This window comes from Desmodus rotundus, chromosome 9, assembly GCF_022682495.2.
Source record: "Desmodus rotundus isolate HL8 chromosome 9, HLdesRot8A.1, whole genome shotgun sequence".
NCBI classification, from domain to species: Eukaryota; Metazoa; Chordata; class Mammalia; order Chiroptera; family Phyllostomidae; genus Desmodus; species Desmodus rotundus.
This window is the reverse complement of record NC_071395.1, coordinates 26,024,384-26,043,279: the sequence shown is the minus strand read 5'-3', so window position 1 is coordinate 26,043,279 and position 18,896 is coordinate 26,024,384. Positions and strand designations below refer to the sequence as shown.

Below are 18,896 nucleotides of genomic sequence, written 5' to 3'. Positions count from 1 at the left end.
TGTTCCTGCAGGAAGTAAAGGCTGGCCTGGCAGCCAGGAGAGCCCAGGGAGCAAGGGCTCAGGGTCTTGGATGCAAGAGTCCTTCTCCGCCCCCTCCCCGGTCTTCCACCATAGGTAACTGTCGGAGAAGGAAGTGGAGGCTGAGGCTGGCACGGTGCCTGGACGGCAGAAGGAAGAACAGAGCAGGCTCCGCACAGCAGCGCGGTGGAGGCGGATCTCAGGGTGTGAGCACAGTGAGTACAGCAACTGAAAGTAAACCCACGTAACTTTGCAGGGGAGCATCTTATGATTTTTCAAAACATGATAATGATTAAAAAGAAAAAAAATAAAGGCTCAGAATAAGTACGTGAAAGCACTGCTAATTTTAGCCAAGACACTGGCAGAGGTTGCCAGAAGATTTAAGGAAATTAACATGAAACTAAAACCGAAATCCCTGAAGGGGAACAAACAGTATTGATAAGAACACAGCAAACACACACACACAAAATTCTGCACAGAAGTTTAAATAGCAGGAGAAATTTAGAGGAAAAGTATTTACTAATAAAATTGTTGTAAAGTACTAGAAAAAAATGTATAAATATAGTTCAATAAAATGCCAGTGGGCATTTAAAAGTAAACATTAAAAAACTACTTTAGAGTATATTAAATTAAAGTTTATTTACAAAATGATACCGCTTTTCTTTTTCCACAAAAATGTCATGGATTTAGAAAGAGGTACTCTTAGAGCATTATTCACAGCCCACACTGAAATTACATCACACGCTCTCTGAAACGTGCCCGAGCTGTATGCAATAGACTTCACTTATCTGCAGGAAACAACTTTAAGTGAAGTAACACCGATTCCTGTTCACTCAGCAGTCGACATGAAGGTCAGTAATTTGATGAGCACTCAAGTTACTCTTTCAGGGAAGTTCAGGGCTGTCAATGTTCTTTATAGAGCCATCTTTTCACTAAAATGATTTGCTACTTTTGAAGTTTTGACATTCTCTTATCAATGTGCTTATGAAGGTTTTGTTTCATTTTGCCTATTTTTATTAATTTTTTTAAAGCTGGTTTCTTAGCTAACACTTAATTCCATGATCTCCTTCCCGGGCACCTCGTACCCCTGGGACCTATTGCTGTATCTTAGCAAATTGCACCTGCCTGCTTATGCAAGCCATTGCAGGACTAGAACTTTCTTTTTGCCTAACTTATTCTTGTTGAAAGAGTGTGAATGTGTCTGTGTTTACAAGCCTCCGTGTCTCTTGCTCAACTCCAGCCCCACGGAGGATGCTGTCTCACCAGCAGTTTGGTTGTTTTGTTTTTCTAAGAAAGTACATACTATTTCAAATAGATATTTTTCTTACTGAAATGAATTCAGCACTTTTGAAGTTATCCTTGTTTTCAGTCCAATTATCCCTAACAATGCCAGAGAACATGTATTGTAAGCAGTTTTATATTTAACATTCTCTGTATGAACACATAAGGAACAACACCTGCAAAAATGAAACGCCTTTAAAGTAAGTGCTTATCATTGTAGAATAACAAAGAAATGTGATTTCAGATGTACCTACGTTACTCAGTACATATCCAAATGAACTTACCACTATGACATTAAATTTGGAGGGAAAATTTTAAAAAGACTGGATTATCCTCAATTCCGTTTCAAACGGTTTACGTGGAGAAGTGAACGAAAAGGTCAGTTCACTTGAAAAATATAAATTCAAGATGGTATTGTGGGAAGACTCCGGTTTCTTCCTGTGCTTAAATGATTCTTTTGGGTTATTTTTTTCTTTTGTAGTTTGCACAAATAAAAAATGAGTTATGTTTAGTAGCCTTTTCCAAATGTTATCTTATGAAAAATACCTGATTCCTGGCTACTTGTGGTTTTAGGTCTTTTCTTCATAGGGGAGCCAGAACTTTTTAATAAGCTTGTCAGTGTTGTCCAATAGAACTTTCTGCAGTGAGGGAAAGGTTCTCCAGTCCAGTACAGTAGCTGCTGGCTAAATGTGGCCATTGAGCACTTAAAATGTGTTTAGCATGGCTGAAGAACTGAATTTTTTTTCTTTTACTTCATTTTAATTAATTTAAATGAAATTTTGTTAACCATCTGTGGCTAGTGGCTGCCAGGTGACACGGGGCTGACGAGCTAGTAGCTGCCTCTCACTCTGCTGCGGGCTGGCTGATAGTACAGAGCTGAACTTCTACCTGAGGATATTCCTGCAGGGAGTTTTCAAGAATCTAAATTTTGAACAGACTTAGGAGATTCTTGAAGAGATCTTTGGGAAATTCTTCTATCTGCTCAATTTTTTAAAAAGTCATAAAGAGAAAGGAGTTTGTGAAGTATTTAAAATAACACACACTGTGGTACTAATGATGAAGAAAAGCGCATTAACCTCTAGGGGATCCCGAGCATGCAGCAGCAATTCACCCTAAGTGTGCCCAGGAGCTCACGGTGCAAGTACAACAAAAGGTTTTGCTCCTTTCGGCTCTGATAGTTCTGGAAGTCTTCACACACGTGGTTTCATTTGATTGTCACAAGAGCCAACTTAAACCAACTGACTTCTAGTCCACAGAGCTTTTCATTACACCTGTCTACATACACAGAATTTTTATAGTATAATAAAACTGTTTCTAGGCATTAGAAGCAGTGAGGCTTTCCAGCTCTGAAGGCAAAGTTTTTTTTGTAATTGTAGATTAGAGATCACAAAGGCTTTGGTAAAAAAAAATAATAATAATAATAAATGAACATGGAATATGAACATACCACCATTTTGTGATGTCCTAATGCTTTATCTGGAAGAAATAATCTTAGTATACTTTTGAAAAACTCAATAAGTACCACGTACTGATCATAATTTGTTCACAGATTCATAACTTGTTCGTTTTTTCATCTTTATTTCTTTTATTTCAGAAACTCTTGAAAATTACACCAGGTCTGAAGTGAAGCAGCTCACTCTCAGGCAGAACTGGGACCATGAGCACCAACGGGACAGACCTCACCACTGGGTTCATCTCCTCTTCTGTGGCCATCCTTTTGTTTGGCTCAAACTATGTGCCACTTAAGAAATATAATACTGGTGATGGTAATTACTTTTTCTTCATTGTTAACCTTAAATTGTTTTTAAATACGAGGTTCTCTATTTGGGTCTTTTAAAATTGATGGCTACAAAAGTAAATTTTGTTGAACCTGGTGCCAAATGAATCAAGCTTAAAATAAGTCATTTGATAATGCCAAGCCAATCTATCTGAGAGGTACTCATTATAGGACAACCTTAAGACTGTGCTTCATGGTAAAGCTAGGATAGATAGTCTGGAAAGATTTTTGGCCATATCTGTGATGTTTACAAAAAAAGGAAGTCAGTCCATTCTACTAATAACACTTGTTTTGAAAAGCACCAATTTCCAAAACAATTGATAGAACGGAGGACAATTTGAGTATAACACGAATTTCGTGTTTGCTTAAGTGCAGTTCCAACTCTGACCAAACACTGGGCGAACACAGAAAACTGCATCCAGATGGACAAAGACACGTAGTAATCCATAAGGTGCACTCACACACACACCCCTTAAACGTCCCCGAGCTCCCGCCGCACCGTGGCCTTCCTCGTCTGGAGGTGTTCGAACCTTCCGTCCACCACCTTCACAGGAGCTTACAAGCTGCAACACTTCCCATGCCCGCTCCCATGGCAAACTTAGGTCTTTTCATGTTACAGAGCCATCTTTATTGTAGCATGTGTGAATTTCTTAACTACTTAACCAGTGCAATAAAACTACTATCATTTGTATTAGGTTCTTATCTTTTTTTCTACCATGTTGGTGATGAAGTTTCTGTGTCGTACCCTGGCCCCATTTGCCCCATAAGCTGTGGTTTTTACTGCAGGACTTTACGTAGTGCAGTGATTTTTAGGACTGTAACGTCGCATTATAGTGGAACTGACTATAATGTGAACTTTAGGGAAAAAGCAACGGTTCTTGTTTTCTACCTGCCTTTTATATTAAAGGTAGGAGAAGGCATTGGACATGGTATGGTGAACACCTGTTAGGAAACAGATGCGTTGTCTTCCCAGTTCCTCATGTCTTGATACAACGTAAACCGAAGAATTACAACTCTTTTTCCTCCAGAGCCTTTCCTTTCCTCTGAAGTTAGAAAAGGAATGGAAACTACTAAAAGAGGAACATAATACGCACTTCGGGATGGAGAACCCTGCTTTTAAGTGTTTCTCAACTGTGTGACCCCGGGCAAGCCTCATAAGCTCTTTTGTTCTCAGTTCCCATTTATACAATGAAGAACTTGGAAAATGATGTTCCCTTTCATCTTTATGGCCCTACATTTTTTCATCTGAGAGGTTAACAGCCGTTTTTATTTTGCTCCACAGAGACAGGCAAACATCTTCCAAAGTGAGCGTCAGAAGTGCTACACTGAGTTATCACTGCCTTAGTATTTCTTTGAACGTCGACATTTTCTTTATCCTTTTATTTTTTAATTGTATTTTTTCCATTAGTGTTTAACCCCCTTACATCCCTCAGCCCCCTGCAATCACCACACTGTTGTCCATGTCCATGAGTCCTTTTTCCTTTCGCCCTCCACCCCCAACCCTTGATGGTGCAGAAGGTACAGATATGGTACAGATGGTGCAGAAGGTACTGACAAAGGGACAGATATATCGCGCATCAACATGTGATGTTCAGATAACTGGCAAATGGCAACCCAGAGCACAGGAAGGAGAGTAGCCCTGACCTAGAAGGCTAATTCTCAGGTTTGTAGTGTCTGGCTCATCACAGGCCTTCAACTCTAATGTGTGAGGTCTACGTGTGACCCTAAATGACTGTATTTTTTCCCCAGAGGTGGCAGAAATGATCCCCAAAGGTTTAAATCACTGTTGTGCAGTTCTGAAGTTCTTAATGCCACGTTTTTGGTGATGGACAGCACAGGGTGTGGCATCTGAATGAAAATACAGAGACTCGGTCTTGCCAGTACTCTTTGGTAGAAAATCTTTGATTTGTCTAATACATGGGAAAAGGTGTTAGGCAGGAATGCACTACTTAGTAAGCTTTAGAATCAAACAACCTCGGTTTAAATTCCAGTTCTGCAAACTGCTAGCTGTTTGGAGAAGTTGCTTCATCTCAGATTCATTTTCTGTCTTTGAACTAGGGTTAATTGTGATGGACAGTAATTGTCAGAATTAAATTAAATGTGCAAAGTTCCTGGCATACAGGCATTCAATAAATTGTGGCCATTCCTATAATAATATCTCATTGGTATTCCTAAACATTAATCCACTCAAATCAGTTTGAGCCGCTGACACCAATTTCCTTTATTCCAGGAATGTTTCTCCAGTGGGTACTTTGCGCTGCCGTGTGGTTGGTTGCCTTGGTGGCCAACCTGATATTACGTTGCCCTAAGTTTTGGCCTTTTGCAATGGTTGGGGGCTGTATTTGGGCAACAGGTAAAGTATAACTTATCTTTTAATACTTTAATTGATTTATTCTGTGATTAAAAAATAACTCTGGTTCATAATAAAAGGAAATGGCACAAAGAGCACTTCTGAATAGTCCATAGTCATAGATACTAGAAATTGACAATTTAGTTTCTTTCATTTCAGTGGTCCATAAATACTTTTGGTGCACTTTCTGACTCCCCTTAGTGATAGTTTTCTTGCTCCCTGACAGAAAATTATAGCAAAAATATTACAGTTGCTCTCTATCGGTTCAAACGTAACTCACATATGAGTTTAAGTGCTCTGGCCTTTCTTCCTCTAGCATGTTTATCAGAAATATTTTATAATTAATACTCTGCATATATTGTTTTTAGGACTTGTGATTTAAAGTGGGCAAGAGCAGATACGTTATTTCAAAAGCACTGACAAAAAAACAAAAGCAAACAGAAAACTTCCTCTGTTGCCTTATCAATACCTGAAATTATGCAACTAGAATTTATGCTTTTGCTTAACTAATCAAGAATTTATATAAGTACCCCCCTAGTGAACTTTCTTCTCCTTAGCAAAAAGAAGTATCAAGGCTCTTTAAAGGTAATGTGATTAAAAGCAAATAAATTTTAAAATGTCAAAAATATATTGGGCACTCAATTTGAATAAATGATTTAGTAAAGTTCATAAGTTGGAGGACAAAAAAGTTAACTTTTAATTTTCCCCTAGCATTTAAATTATCATCCGTCATTTATACCTTAGTGTGATTATGTCTGTCACGTGTACCTGAGATAGAGGCACAGAGGAAGCGTTCATTCATCTTGTAGATCTCGATCACCACCCCATAGCATTTATATTCACCCCGCAGGTTCCACTGGAAGTCAATTGAGGAAGGGTCTAATTTTAAGTATGTTGCAGATGTGGATGCTATAGGTAATTGTAACTGATTGGATGTGGACAGCAGACCCAAGAGGAGCCTATCATGATGTAGGGATTTCATTGTGGGTGTTTCGGAGGCTGGTGGTATCAATGACAAGATGAGGAAAATGGGGGAAAGAACCTGTTTGATAGGGATAATGATGAGTTCAGCTTGGGACCATCTGAGTTTGAAGTCCCTGATGGTTCCACAGTGGGGAACATGTGGCTGGAGATCTCTTATTGACAGTCTGAAGCATAAAATTGTGGAGAAGGAGCATGCTCCCAGGAGCATAGCAAGAGGGGGAACCTGTTTTAGGGAAAATGTTTAGTAGGCACCTAAATCCAAAGAGAGAGAACTAAAGAGAGGAACAGGAGGGAATCAGAAGATGAGGTCATCTTGGAAGTCAAGAGAGGAAAGCTTTCCAGAAAAGATTCCTGTAAGGAAGCCAGACTGCTGAGGGGCTAAGAACTATAAAAAAAGATCACAGTTTTGGCCTGAGTGACCCTCAAAAGAACAAAGCAATGAATGCTGAAATACAGAACACAAGTCAGTGAGGGTAGAAGAGCAAAATCTGGGGTCATAGTGGGCCAAAGACAGTGGTTGGCTCTGGTTCAAGTCTAAGAGGATGGTCACTACTAATTTAATCATTGATGACTACTGCAAAAACTCAGAGAACAGAGACCAATGTTAAGGTTGAAAAATATTGGTGCAGTCAGGCAAGGAGCTGTTCAACTTTTTTCTTTGGCGTGATTTTGCTCTGAGCCTAGTTCTTCTAGCAATCATAATTATCAGTTTAATGGAAAAGTGTGTTTATTTTATCTAGAAATGAGGAATTGTGCTTACTAAATTTGGTCAAACCCCATTAGTTTCAGTTGAAGTTAAAATAAAAATTAATTCAATTTACAAATGTATTTTCTGCATTGAAAATAATACCTTTCTTCTGTATGTTACATCTACAGGGAACATTGCTGTTGTCCCAATTATCAAAACCATTGGTTTAAGCCTTGGACTCTTAATCTGGGGATCATTTAATGCCTTAACTGGTTGGGCAAGCTCAAGGTAATGCAAAGCTAACTATTTCAGCTAAGATTCTCTGATTTCATACTGTATGTAAGGCTACCGTTAGGGATTGGTCTAGCTGAGAGGAATAACATATGGTTCTCATCCTTTCAGAGATTGCAGCTAAGATACATGCATAAAATATGGCACCTTTAATTATTATTTACCCTAAGTTCTAAAGAAACAATCTAGACATTTGATCAAGATATAGTAAAGAATTATCTCTATGGAAAAAAAGTAGGGAGAAAGGGAATGTTTATCTTTTCTTTCCATTGCGTGACAATTTGTTGGACACATTGTATGCATCATTCTTATCTTATTTTCACAAATATATGAGGTAAGCACTATCTTATAAGAGCACTGATACTCAAAGAGGTTGAATAACTTGCTGAAGGTCACAGAGCTAATAAGCCAGGATTCAAGCCCATGTCTTCTAGTTCTGAAATATATATTCTTCCCTCTACAATCTGGGCCAGGGACAGCAGACCTGGGCCCAGCTTCCCAGACTTGATTGTAAAGAAAGTGTCATTGGAACACAGCCGCACTGCTCCATCTAAGTATTGTCTATGGCCGCTGTTAGACTACAGTGTCAGAGCTGAGTAGTTGCAAGACACCATCCAGCTCACAAAGCCTAAAATATTCACTCTCTGGTCCTTTAAGGAAGAGTTTGCCAACCCCAGTTCTAGAGCTGGGCTATCCAATATAGTCACCACAAGCCTCTTGTGGCCATTTATATTTAAATTTACAACAGTATGGTGGCTACCAATGGGAGGGTGTTGGAAAGGGTAAGGAAAGTCAAGTACATGGTGACAGCAGGTTTGACTTTGGGTGGCAAACACAATGCAATACACAGATGATGTATCGTAGAACTGCACACTTGAAACCGGTATCATTTTACGAACCGATGTCACCCCAAAATTTTTAATGTTGAGATTGTGTTTAACTTTAAAAATAAATAAAAAATTAAAAGCCAAAAAATTAAATTAATTAAAATGTGATAAAATTAAACATTCAGTTCCTCAGTTGTAAACACACTGCAAGGGCTCAACAGCCATATCTGCCTAAAGGGGAGGCTGCCGTCCAGTGCAGCCGTAGAGCAGCCCCCTATCACAGGGAGTTCTGCTGGCCTGCGCTGCATGGCTCTCGGTCAGCACTAAGATTAACATTCAAGAAGGGGATGGGAAAATGAATACAAAGGAAGATATCACTCTTACCTTACGTTTTGATCGAGTCTTCCCAATTAATCACTACAACCACTTCACTAATAACCAAACAAACTAACCTCCAATTCCTTCCTTCCTGTCCTTTCCCCATTCCCCACCCTGCTTTTTATGTTTACTATTTTCTTTTTTCCTTCTTTCCTCCTTTTCTCTTGCTCCTGGGTGTCTCACAGAGATTGTTGGTAATGATCACTACAATGTAGAGGTGTGAAATAAAAGGAATTTAAGGTGATGCTGAAGAATGGGAGTCTTTAACAAGCAGTTATTTACAAGTCTATTTGAAATACTGTACAAAACTGCAACCAACCAATTAACATTCAATTACCCACTTAATCTATTTTTTTTCTTCCTTCTTCCTTCGTCTTAGTAAGAAGGGGACACTGGTACTTTTTACATGTACTAACATGTACTAGCTCATTTAATCTTCATAAGAAACCTGTAAGGTAGGTATAATTATCCCCATTTAAAGATGGGAAATTGAGGCACAGTGAAGATAACGTATCCAAGCCACAGTAAATGAGGACCCAGGATTTGAACCTGAATTCATGCCCTTAAACACTATGATGAACACTTTTTCAACAGTATCTACTGGTGTGACTTTCTTAATTTCCAGGTTCGGCTGGTTTGGAATGGATGCAGAAGAAGTAGCAAAACCACTGCTCAATTACTTTGGAGCTGGGCTCTCAATAGTAAGGTGCACGACTATTTCTAATGACTTTGTTGCTCTTCGAAACATGTAGAGTACTTTTAAAGCATCCTGACATGTTTACATTTTGTAAATCTGCATTTCATAAATTGACACGATTTTCCTCGGATTCTTCATTTACAGTGATAGACTTGCCTTGGGAGGACAGAAAGCACTAACTCTGGGATCAAGAGTCCAAGCATTGGCTTTTAAAAGCTCTGAAATCCTAGGAAAATGCCCTTTTTAAGCTCACTTTCATTATCTGTAATATTTAGAAAATCATAATACGTGGATCAAAAAATAGAATTAAATAGCACATTAAAGTATTTTGCAAACTGAAAAATGCCATGTAAGTAATGCTGTGCCGGCTTCCTGAGGCCCCCAGAGTACCCACTGTTTCTCTCCTCTTGTTCTCACTCCGTCTGTGCCACCCCGCTTCCAATTCCCTGTCACCTCACCCAACTCTTCCTAACCCAGTTAGGTAACCAGATGCTAACACACCCCCAGTTAAGGACTTTTAGATATATCTGTGTCTAGTTGTACACTCTATATGAATGAGGATGAAATGACTCTGCATCTCCGTATGGCAGTGCCCAGTCAATGAAAATCTATCAGAAATTAGGTCACCTTACATTCCGTCCCCTTTCCTCCCTAGACTGCATTTGTATTCCCCGTCAGTCCTTCACATAATGGATAGCTCTGCCTGGAAAGACTTTAGTACTTTTTTTACTCTTCAGGAAAAGAGCACTCTATTTCCCTTCCCCCTGCACTGATGACTTTTCCCCAGCCACACTCAGGAAGAGGATCTTTGTCATTGAAATGTTGCCTTAGAGAGTGTTTTCAGGCCAATTGGAGAAGAAATAACAGATTATTCTAAAATAGCAGATTCCTGACATTTTTGGTTAGAGGCAATATTATATATTTTGTACAATTCACACAGCATTCTAGCTTTGAGTAGCTCTCTCAAAAACAATTTCTTTACACCTAAAAATTGTAATGTTACCGTGCTTTAGTTTTGACTTAATGGTGATTTAAGACCAATTTACCCACTCATCAGGCATGGTTTTTCTCCATATTCTTTTTCTTTAGAAAATGTATTTTCTCTAAAATTACAGATTATTCATGTTCTACCACCTCTATCTGTGTGACCTTGGGCACATCACTTAATTTCTCCAAGCTTTGGTTTCTCTATCAGAGGATAAATTTGGCATAATAATTGCATCAGCCTCATAAGACATTTTGTGGATGAAATGAAATGAAATATGTTAAGCTCTTTGTATAGTGCTATTGCTCTGTATGTTGGGTAATTTTTATCATGATAGTCATTACTTTAATTAGTAACTATTTCCTGTGCAATTAGTTTCCCCTTTGGATGTGCATTGTCCAACTCCATGGTAAACTAATCAGTGCACCCGGGACTCATGCAGCTTGGTCTGGAGCCTTGTCTGTGGCAGGAAAATGCAATGATCTCTTTTTCTACTGCGTCCTGGCTCCCTTCTATGCTTCTTCACTGAAAGGAGTTTCTGGAACCTTTTATTTCATTATCTTAACCCAGTTAAATTAGTTCGTTCTGAAGAGCATCCATTGAATAAGCTAAGAGCTTCATGGTTAGTATAAGGAAACTTGGAATATGATTACTGTAGCTTAAGATGTTGCTTTTCTTTTTAAAATTGAAATTAGCTTTGCACAGTGGCAGTATTGTAGCCAATGAGGTTTATCCGAGGTGCAATTATTGCTAAAATTGAAATTATTGCTTCTGTACAATTCAGTTTTTAAAGGATTGGGTAGATCATTCCTAGCCTTCCATTTTCCCTGTATGATACCTAAGGTAACTATTAGTCAGTCTCTACAACCAAAACTGCTCTGGGTATTTTAAATAGCTGAAGATTTAGCATAGGGGATCGTTTATAAAAGTTTTGTGAGGCCCAGAGGAGCAGGAGGAAGGTGGTGCCACTGTGCACCCTGGAGGGCACAGTCTGGCCGACACCACTGAAGAAATTGCCTCTGCTCTGACTGATGTCTACTGAAGAAATTTCTGGAGCCATCGCCAAAACAAAATAGTATCTCCCACCTTTTAATCCCATGCATATCCCTCCCATTGACAAAAGCTAGCTGCCAATGCAGTCTGAGAAAATGTAGAGTTCAGTCCTCTAGACCCCGTATTCAGGAGACAATATCCAAGGGGGAAGTGGAGCTGACACCGAGAAACAATGTCCAGGACACTCTGGACCTGTTTTCAGGAAGATCCAGCAGTAAGAGTTCATAAAAAGACAGATTTTCTTTTCTATTACAAAAGAAATGTTCTGGATTATCCTTGAGTTTACTCTCCATTCTCTTCTCACTTAACTGGCATTCTCTGGAGACTTGTGTTGTGAGCAAACCCAGACCTTTGTTTCTAGCCATTACCTTTCTTCAGAGCCACAGTCCTTACGTCTAACTGCAGACCAGGCCAGACATCTCTGCCGAGATGCCTCCCAGGCATCTCCCACTCAGTCTAAGGAGATACAACCTGTGGATGGGGGTCCTGCTAGTTCGGGGATGGTCAGAGATAGAAGTCCATGTGGGGAATTATGTGATGAGTTGGGTGACATGCAGACAGCAATGAAAATCAAAAAGGAAAGTTAAATTTCCAATGGAAATGATTATGGAGCCATTCGGGGTTTTTAAAGCAAATAAAAGATTGAACTAAGGAAGCTATCTGAAAACATTTACTTTTTATGGGAAAAATAGCACATCATATGCACTTTTTCATACTTAGCCACCTACACTGTTTCAGCAAAATATGTACTCTGGAAATATTACATATTGTTGTAACTTTTGAACCATGCAAATGTATTAAAAATGAATGTTAAAAGTATATCAAATTCATGAGTTTTCTTACATCAATTTAATATTTTAACATGTTTGCATGGTGCAAAAGTCAAGAGGAAGTGAGACATTTGTCACAAAGATTTTGGACATGAATAGACAGTGCATTATGAGAGATGTTGAAGGGGGAAAAGTCATTAGGCTATGCATGTGCTTTTATCTCTTAAAATAATTCTAGAGGTCTCTGTTTATCAGAGCATAGAAGGCATCCTTTTTATAGCTGCATCGTATGCCATTGTGTGACCATGAAGGTCCCCCTGCCTGAGCGTGGCTGTGCCTGTGTTACAGGCCCTGGAATGTATTGGTAAGGTCAGGAGTGGACACACCTGTGGCTTTGGTAGATGGCCCCACAGTCTCCTCTGTGGGAGTTGCACAGTTCCGCACGCCCATGAGGAGTACCCGTCTCCTATAGTTGTCCATCTGAAGATGTCATTAAACTTTGGGATTTTTTTTCAATATAATAGGTAAAAACTATTATTTCAAGGTAGTTTTTATCTGTATTATTTTACCATGTAATTCCAGGGTTAAGCAGGAATAAAAAGAAAGATGGAGACATTGACTGAAACAAGAAAATCAGGAGACAGATCTGACTGAGGGGGAAAGCTTATGAGATTAGCTTTTAACCTGCTGCGGCTAAGGACAATGAGAGGTGCGGAAGAGCCTGGCAGACCTGGAGAGAGGGCGGGCCTGGAGAGGCAGTCTGGAAATCATCGTCCTGTCAGTAGAACTTGACTTAAGCTGTGTTTTTCCTTAGAATTCAAGCAACTTGATATGAACCAGGGTGCATGATAAGCATCACTGACATTTATTTTCTTTACAGTGCCTTCATATTTTTCTTCATCAAAAGTGAAATACCGAAGAATGCATATTCTGTGGACACCACCCCATTAATGGTAGAGCATGTGAGTATAGTATGGGAGACAACGTGCTTTGAAACATAAAATTAAGGTAAACGGAAAATGCATGGATTTGAAACAAAAATGAGATGATGCTTTCTGTGTTTTTTATTTTTCCAGCCAGGGCTATCTAAAATATTTATTACAACTAGGGCTATGTAGCAATCAATACTTCCCCAGGAAAGCTTCTCAGCAAACGCAGAAGTCTATTTATTTTTACTAACAGTAGAGTCCTACTAGAAACTGTATACGTAAGCCCATATTCTGGAATGATTCTACATTCCAGAAGGGCTTCTACAACAGGAGAGCCCTGAATATTGTAGAGAACTATAAAAGTTACTTTAGGAAGAAGGAGGAAGGAGTGTTAAAGTAGGCCCAGGGAGGGCAGGGGGAAGTAGATCACAGAAAGCCAATGAAAGTGTAAGTCGTGTCATACAAAAGTAGGAATTGCATTTTATTTTCTTCCTATTTCTCTTTTCTGCCACATCCTGTTCCAGTCAAAGGTAAAGATATGAAATAGGTGAGCAGTGACTGTGTTGACTTTGATGAGCCAAAATAAATCTGGAATAGCAAATCTAGATTAGATGGGAACAACCTTTAAAGGAGACCTGACACCGCAGAAGTGCATGGCTCTTAGATAAAGTGACTTTAAGGCAAACCCCCATTGCTGCGAGCCCAGACTCTCTAGTCCTTCCTCTTTGAAGCATCTCTTCCACCTGCAGAGGCCTCCGTGGTCTCTGGTTGCCACTGAATCTGACATTTCACACCCGCAAGGAAGTGTTGCCTTCCTGGAAGATGCTGCCTCTCTACTCCTCACTTCCAAATTAATCTTTTCTTCTCTCTTCTCCTATCAAAACTCTTATCAGCTAAAATGACTGAACCCTCCAGGAAATTGACACTAAAGTTAAATAAAATTAGTTAAGTATAAGAGAAAAGAGATTTATGAATCCAGAAGCATCTCTAATCAGGAAAATGTTTTCATGGGGATGGAGGAGTCGGGGTTCAGAGAAGTTGTCTGGTGTTCCTTGCCTGTTTTAAGGATCCAGATATACCTCCTAACCAAACACCCTTCAAACAAAGGAACAAAAAATAAAATAACATAAATGCAACTTGGTGATAGACACGTAGTAGGTTAGATTTTTCTAGGCAAAATGGAAGGGTACAAGTAAACCAAGTTTTAAGATGCATGAACAGCATGATCGGTTAGTATGCAACCATTCAGCCTGACCTCCTCAGTTATTGCCAAAGGAAAACGTGACCTAGCACATGACAAAGAATTCAAATCGAGTTTCTTATCTCTTACGAAAGCAGGAGGATTGTAACAGCAAGAAACTTCAGCTAAGAGACAAAGACGATTACATATAATAGTAGAAATACTTTTGTAACAATACTTTTCATAATTTGTCCTGATTTAGAATATTAGCCTAATCTTGAAACATGGTTAGAATGTTTTTTACAGATTTCAGTAAAAAAAAAGTTTCTGTATAAAAATTGCCTATTGACCTAAGGCAGTCCATAGAAGAAGAGTCTGAGTTTTCATGTCTTTACAGATTATCAAAATACGCAAATGAAATAAGCATTAGCAACTTCTGTTAATTTTGATAGGTATATCAAAATAACCGCATGTCAAAACTGTAAAAAAATTTACATGGACACTTACCAACTACCGAACCATTCTGAATTAAAGAGGATGAGAATTAGAAACAATTGGATAAGAGATGCCACAGAATCAGAACACTTAGCAGAAAATGTTCACACTTTAAAGTATGTTTGTTTGAGGGTGGAGAAAAACACTGAAAATCTTTTTGTGACCAATGTGATTAATAACTGAAGGCTGTTTTTGTTTTGTTGTGCTGATATTTTCAACAGGTGACTGACAAAACTCAAGACCCTTGTCCTGGTTGCTCCTGGGTGGATAACCTTTCCACAGCGCAATCGCGCATAGTGTAAGAGGCTCTATGATCCTGTTTTACATTTGCTTAAGGCAAGCATCACCAGAGTGAAGTGATATTCATCCGAGTTCAAGAAGAAACTGCTGACACAAGTTCTGATGTTTTTAGCTCCTTGGTGAAGAGCCTTTCTTGTGCCCTGCTGAATTTTCAAATACAGAGTCCTTCGTCTCAGAGCTTCAAGGAATTCCTAAGCTACTGCAGTTATTTCTACAACAGTATATTCCTTAAAGCTCTATTAAAATAGACTTTAAAAATTTGTTTTTAAGTTCAGAGAGGAATGGTTTTGCCTAAAACTCTTTCCTGTTTCCTACCATTGTCCTTTTGTACTAAGTTGAAGGGACCGATCCAAAACACTAGTCACCTCCCCTCAAAATCAACGGAAACGCTTGCTTCACTGCAGATACAAAGTCCGAGGAGTAACACCACGATTCCAGTGTTTAAAATGAAACACGTCCTTCTTATACGAAGTAATGTTTTACCTTAAATGTCTACATTATTTTATTAAATCAGGACTTCCTCTTGACCTTGTCATAGTCAGATAAGACACAGGCAAATCTGTGCATCTCCACGGTTGTTTTGAACAGCCTGTGTTTAGAACTCACTGTGGCCTAGCCCTGTGCTAGATGTCATGCAGGGTCTCTTAAAACAGCATAGGGCATAGTGTCAGTCCACAGATACTTCAAAATTTAATTAGAGAGCCAGGGTTATTTATGGAGGCTGTATAATATGATAGCAACATTCTCATCTGTGTAATGACAATTTATAATAAGTCTGTATATAACTTCTATAAATCATGTGTTTCCAAAATTAGACAGGGGAGGATCCAGGCTGTGCTCAGTCCTGTTGCCACTTTGACCCTGTGGAGTGTTTCTTTGACTTCTGCCAGCCATAGAGCTCGAGATAGAGGGGCAATTTGGGCATCCCGGCTTGTGATTTACATTTTGAAGCATGCTTTCGTTATGATTCCGTCCGTGTGTTTGTTGGAAACAGTGCTTTTGGCCAGGGTTAATAATGATGTCCTTGTGTTCTAAGGGGCTGCAGTCTTGCAGTGATATCTGGGATACTCTATGGATCGACGTTCATACCGATCATTTATATCAAGGACCACAGCAAAAGAAACGACAGTGTGTATTCAGGGGCGAGCCAGAATGGTGAGAGTAAAAAGTTATTTTATTTTATCAATAAACTCAATACCTCATTTTCTACTTAAGAAAGATGAAGGGATTAGCCCTGGCTGGTGCAGCTCAGTGGATTGAGCACTGGCCTGCAAACCTAAACATCACAGGTTCAATTCCTGGTCAAGGCACATGCCTGGGTAGCAGGCCAGGTCCCCAGTTGGGGGCGTGTGAGAGTCAACCATTCGCTGTATCTGTCACATATAGGTGTTTTTCTCCCTCTCTTTTTCCCTCCCTTCCCATCTTTCTAAAATAAATAAAATCTTTAATAAATGATGTTTAAAAAAAGAAAGGTGAAGGGATTAAGTGAAAAAGAAACAAACAAAAACTCATAGACAGAAACAACAGTATGGTGATTATCATACTGTTGGGAAAGGGGGGGGAGGTAGAAGTGGGTAAAGAGGATAAATGGTGATGGAAAGAGGCTTGATTTGGGGTGGTGAGCACACAATACAATATACAGATGATGTATATAGAATTGCACACCTGAAACCTATATCATTTTATTAACCAATGTCACCCCAATAAAATCATTAAAAGAGTGTGATCATAGTAAATATTGCTACATAGATTTGATCTTACTTTTTCATTGTAAGAGGTGAATTAGAAAGGCACTGAAGACTAAAAGTAATAAAGGACTATGAGTATTTTCATACAAATATAATATCTAACATACGAATATAATCAACTTCAGCAGCATTCATTTCCTACTGGATCTAAACACACGGTTTTCAGATTTCCACTAAGATCTGGTGATTATTTTCTGGTTGCATGTTTTCTGGGAAAATATATATTCTTCTCCTCTTTAAAAAAAAAGCTAAACTTGAGTACATAGTACTTTAAAATCAAGTAAAAGTCAAGGTATAGGCTTCCTAAAGGTCAAAATATAGCCTGTGTAGTCAGAGGATATTATTTTTTAAGCACAGAGTGGTACTTTGAAATGCCTACACAGTGCTCCTTAATAATCTGTTTCTGGTGACAGAATTAATTTCTTAGGCGTGCATTCAACACCACGTGCAATAACAGCCTTGTGGAGGCTCAGAAGGGGATGGAAAGTGTCTACTTCAGAGGTCCTATAATTATGTTAAAACATGGCTTATATTCATGAAATGGTAAAAGGATGAGACCATGGGTAATAAAGTTCTAAATTGGATGGTACATAAAATTAACGTGATCTGTGTTCAGGTAAGAGGAAAGTGTGGAGCACCAAAGTCTGGGGTAAGATTGATGAAAAGGCTGGCATTTTAACTCAACTTTAAATGACTAGATAAACTTTGAATAGGTACCACAGTTGCTTTCTCCCTTTTTATATTAAGCTCCATAGAAAGTAGTCAAATCCTTTTATTCTCTTTTCTTTTAGATTTCCTAAACATTCTTCTTATATTTTTATTCTTTTTGTATTTAAAGAGTAAAAACTAGTCAAAATAGAACAACATAGGATAAATTAAAAGAGAACAAAAAACAAGAGGGAAAAAATAAAACGTAACTAGAAATTAGTCTAAGAACTGTACCACATGTGTACCCTGGACAGAAATGAGCCCTAAATCTGGCTCTAAGGTTTCTATGGCCACCAGAGAAGTCAGGCCAGTACCACCATTTAGTGAGCACAAGAGAAGAACAACTAATTGTTCAGGAGAACAGTTGTCCTGAGTCCTGGGATATGACAAACAATGTCCTTAACAATTTCTTTACGTAAGTAGTACAGTCGGCTCTCAGAGGTCTTCCTTATGACAACTCTAATGTAGTCTGAAAGGAACACACTTCATTAAAGAATAATTCTAGAGGGGCGTACTTTTTAAATTCATTTATTTAACAAACACATTAGTAGTACATGCTCGGACAGACACTGTTCTAAGCACATTACAATAATAACTCATTTGTAGCAATGTTCCTGATTGAACTGCACTATTATTCTTGTTTTATAATTGAAAAAATCTAAACACACGGTTTTCAGAATTTAGACAGAAATAGAAAAGTTAACCAAGTCTCAAAGATAGCAAGTAGTAGATTGAGGATTGCTATGCAGCTGATTCGTGCTTTTTAAATTTTTTTTTAATCTTCACCTGAAGGTATGTTCATTGGTTTTAGAGAGAGGAAGGGAGAAAGAGAAACATCAATATGAGAGAAACACGGATCAGTTGCCTCCTTAGCCACCCAGACCAGGGATCAAACCTGCAACCCTTTGGTACCGGATGACGGCCGCTCCACCAACTGAGCCCGCCGGCTAGGGCTGGTCTGTGCTTTGAATTGTTTGTTGTGCTGTCTTTGTGCTACTGCTTAGATGGGTGTGTTACAGAAGCAGGACTTAACATTTTTGAAGAATAGATAAACTCTTTGATCTTTTAAACTTTCCTCCCTAAATATGGCCATTTACTTAATCAAAGTTTTAGTTGAGAGAAATATTGCGTCCAATGTGGCTTTCCCAGCTGGAACCTACTCATCTTTACGGCCAAAGTCCTACCTGCTTCAACCCTCAGTGGACTTGGGGTTTCCCAGACATTGGGAAACCATCACATGTCATTATGTCCCTCACGTAATGAGGGTTATAGTAAACAATTGAGTAAAACTCACTTTGGGGTAATAACTTCATAATATTCTATATAGGTGTCATCTGCAACAGAGAGACTAGTCTCCAACTTAATCGATAGATCATGTAAAATTAGCAGTCCCCCCAATTTCTCACACCTGCCACTACAATCTACTGGAAATGTGCT

The 18,896-nt window shown here is 38.9% G+C and overlaps 1 protein-coding gene and 1 non-coding gene across 2 annotated transcripts in view; both read left to right on the top strand.

The window, feature by feature from the left end:
* The window catches only part of TMEM144 (transmembrane protein 144), a 35,450-nt gene continuing 16,554 nt past the window's right edge, over positions 1-18,896 (top strand). The window contains exons 1-8 of the mRNA XM_024568633.3: positions 1-233; positions 2,894-3,065; positions 5,307-5,429; positions 7,287-7,386; positions 9,220-9,300; positions 12,980-13,061; positions 14,925-15,001; positions 16,040-16,158. Of these exons, the coding sequence (XP_024424401.2) occupies positions 2,957-3,065; positions 5,307-5,429; positions 7,287-7,386; positions 9,220-9,300; positions 12,980-13,061; positions 14,925-15,001; positions 16,040-16,158 (691 nt within the window). The 5' untranslated portion in view covers positions 1-233; positions 2,894-2,956. The remainder of the gene's footprint in view (positions 234-2,893; positions 3,066-5,306; positions 5,430-7,286; positions 7,387-9,219; positions 9,301-12,979; positions 13,062-14,924; positions 15,002-16,039; positions 16,159-18,896) is intronic.
* LOC112312710 (U4 spliceosomal RNA) lies at positions 10,970-11,108 on the top strand. Its single transcript, XR_011650434.1, has one exon. It is a non-coding gene; the product is annotated as a U4 spliceosomal RNA (small nuclear RNA).